General features: G+C 30.1%; 1 protein-coding gene across 1 annotated transcript; it reads left to right on the top strand.

The window, feature by feature from the left end:
- Positions 1-4: 4 nt before the first annotated feature.
- LOC108720208 (elongator complex protein 6-like) lies at positions 5-699 on the top strand (the record flags this gene model as incomplete). Its single annotated transcript, XM_018447424.1, is given in 3 exon segments — positions 5-126; positions 128-313; positions 315-699. Coding segments are annotated over 3 exon segments (651 nt in total), but the record flags the coding sequence as incomplete, so codon positions are not given.
- Between the last annotated feature and the right edge of the window lie 433 nt (positions 700-1,132).

Below are 1,132 nucleotides of genomic sequence, written 5' to 3'. Positions count from 1 at the left end.
TCTTTGTCACAATACCTTTGGTCATTATCATAACATTGGCATGAAATTTGGCTACGATCTTCTTAATCTGAAAGAAAAGGGCCAGGTCACTATTGTCGAACCGATGAAAATTATAGCCAGCAATATCTGATACGTGTAAAGGTTTTACAAACAGAACAGAAACAGTAATTCCAGATGTCACTTCTACAGAACATGTAGATATCGCACATAGATTTTTTGCACGTGTCAAAGAGAAGTATGACGAAGCAGCAAGATTTACTGAATCTGTTGTCCTTGTTATCGACGATATAAATCATCTCCTTGATCTCGGTTTTAGTACACGATACTGTGTATTTTATAAGATACTTAAGATCGTTTATATCATTGTCTCCCTTGTCGCAGCTTTGTATTCTCGCACATGCGTATCAAGAAAATCTACAGACTTCGAATGCAGATACGATTGCTAATGCCTTAAAATACATGTCACATCTGTGTGTCGCGACACAACCATTCAGGACAGGACATTCTAGTGACGCATCCGGTAAACTAACTGTTTACTGGAAGACAGATTCCGTTAGATCTAAATATCATTGGTTAGAGAAAACAACGCATCTGTTTGAATTGTTGGATTGGCAAGTAAAGATTTGTGCACCTGGTACGACGTCTGTCCTATCATAAATAATAACTTGACATTGCTATAGCTATTTCTTGATTTTTATGTACTTCTGATATTGTTACTTACTGATATTTATTAATGTGTTGTTTATATATAGAAGTAGTAAAAAAAAATACATTAGGTATCTAATTTGAAATGTATTTTCTACGTTAATTTATAACATGCATCTTATTCTCTATTTCTTGTAAAAAAATATTTTCGGTTACAAGTTGTCCTATTGTTCTAAATAAAAATTTATTATATTAAATGGAATGAAAAATTGTATAATTTTAATGGAATTATATACTTAATTTTTACATGAAATATAAGATATCCTGTAAACTATTAATATTTTACTATAATATTTTTATATTATAAAATCATTAAAGGAAAAATTTATGAAAAAGGTTGTATAATTTTATTATAAAAATTGAGATATCTCATTTTCTTTGTCCTTTTTTAAAGAGATACTCTTATCTACCACTTAAAAGGCTTCAA

This window comes from Mycetomoellerius zeteki, unplaced genomic scaffold (assembly GCF_001594055.1).
Source record: "Mycetomoellerius zeteki isolate Tzet28-1 unplaced genomic scaffold, Tzet1.0 scaffold2000, whole genome shotgun sequence".
NCBI lineage: Eukaryota > Metazoa > Arthropoda > Insecta > Hymenoptera > Formicidae > Mycetomoellerius > Mycetomoellerius zeteki.
Note: the sequence above shows the minus strand (reverse complement) of the source record. Positions and strands in the feature narration are given on the sequence as shown.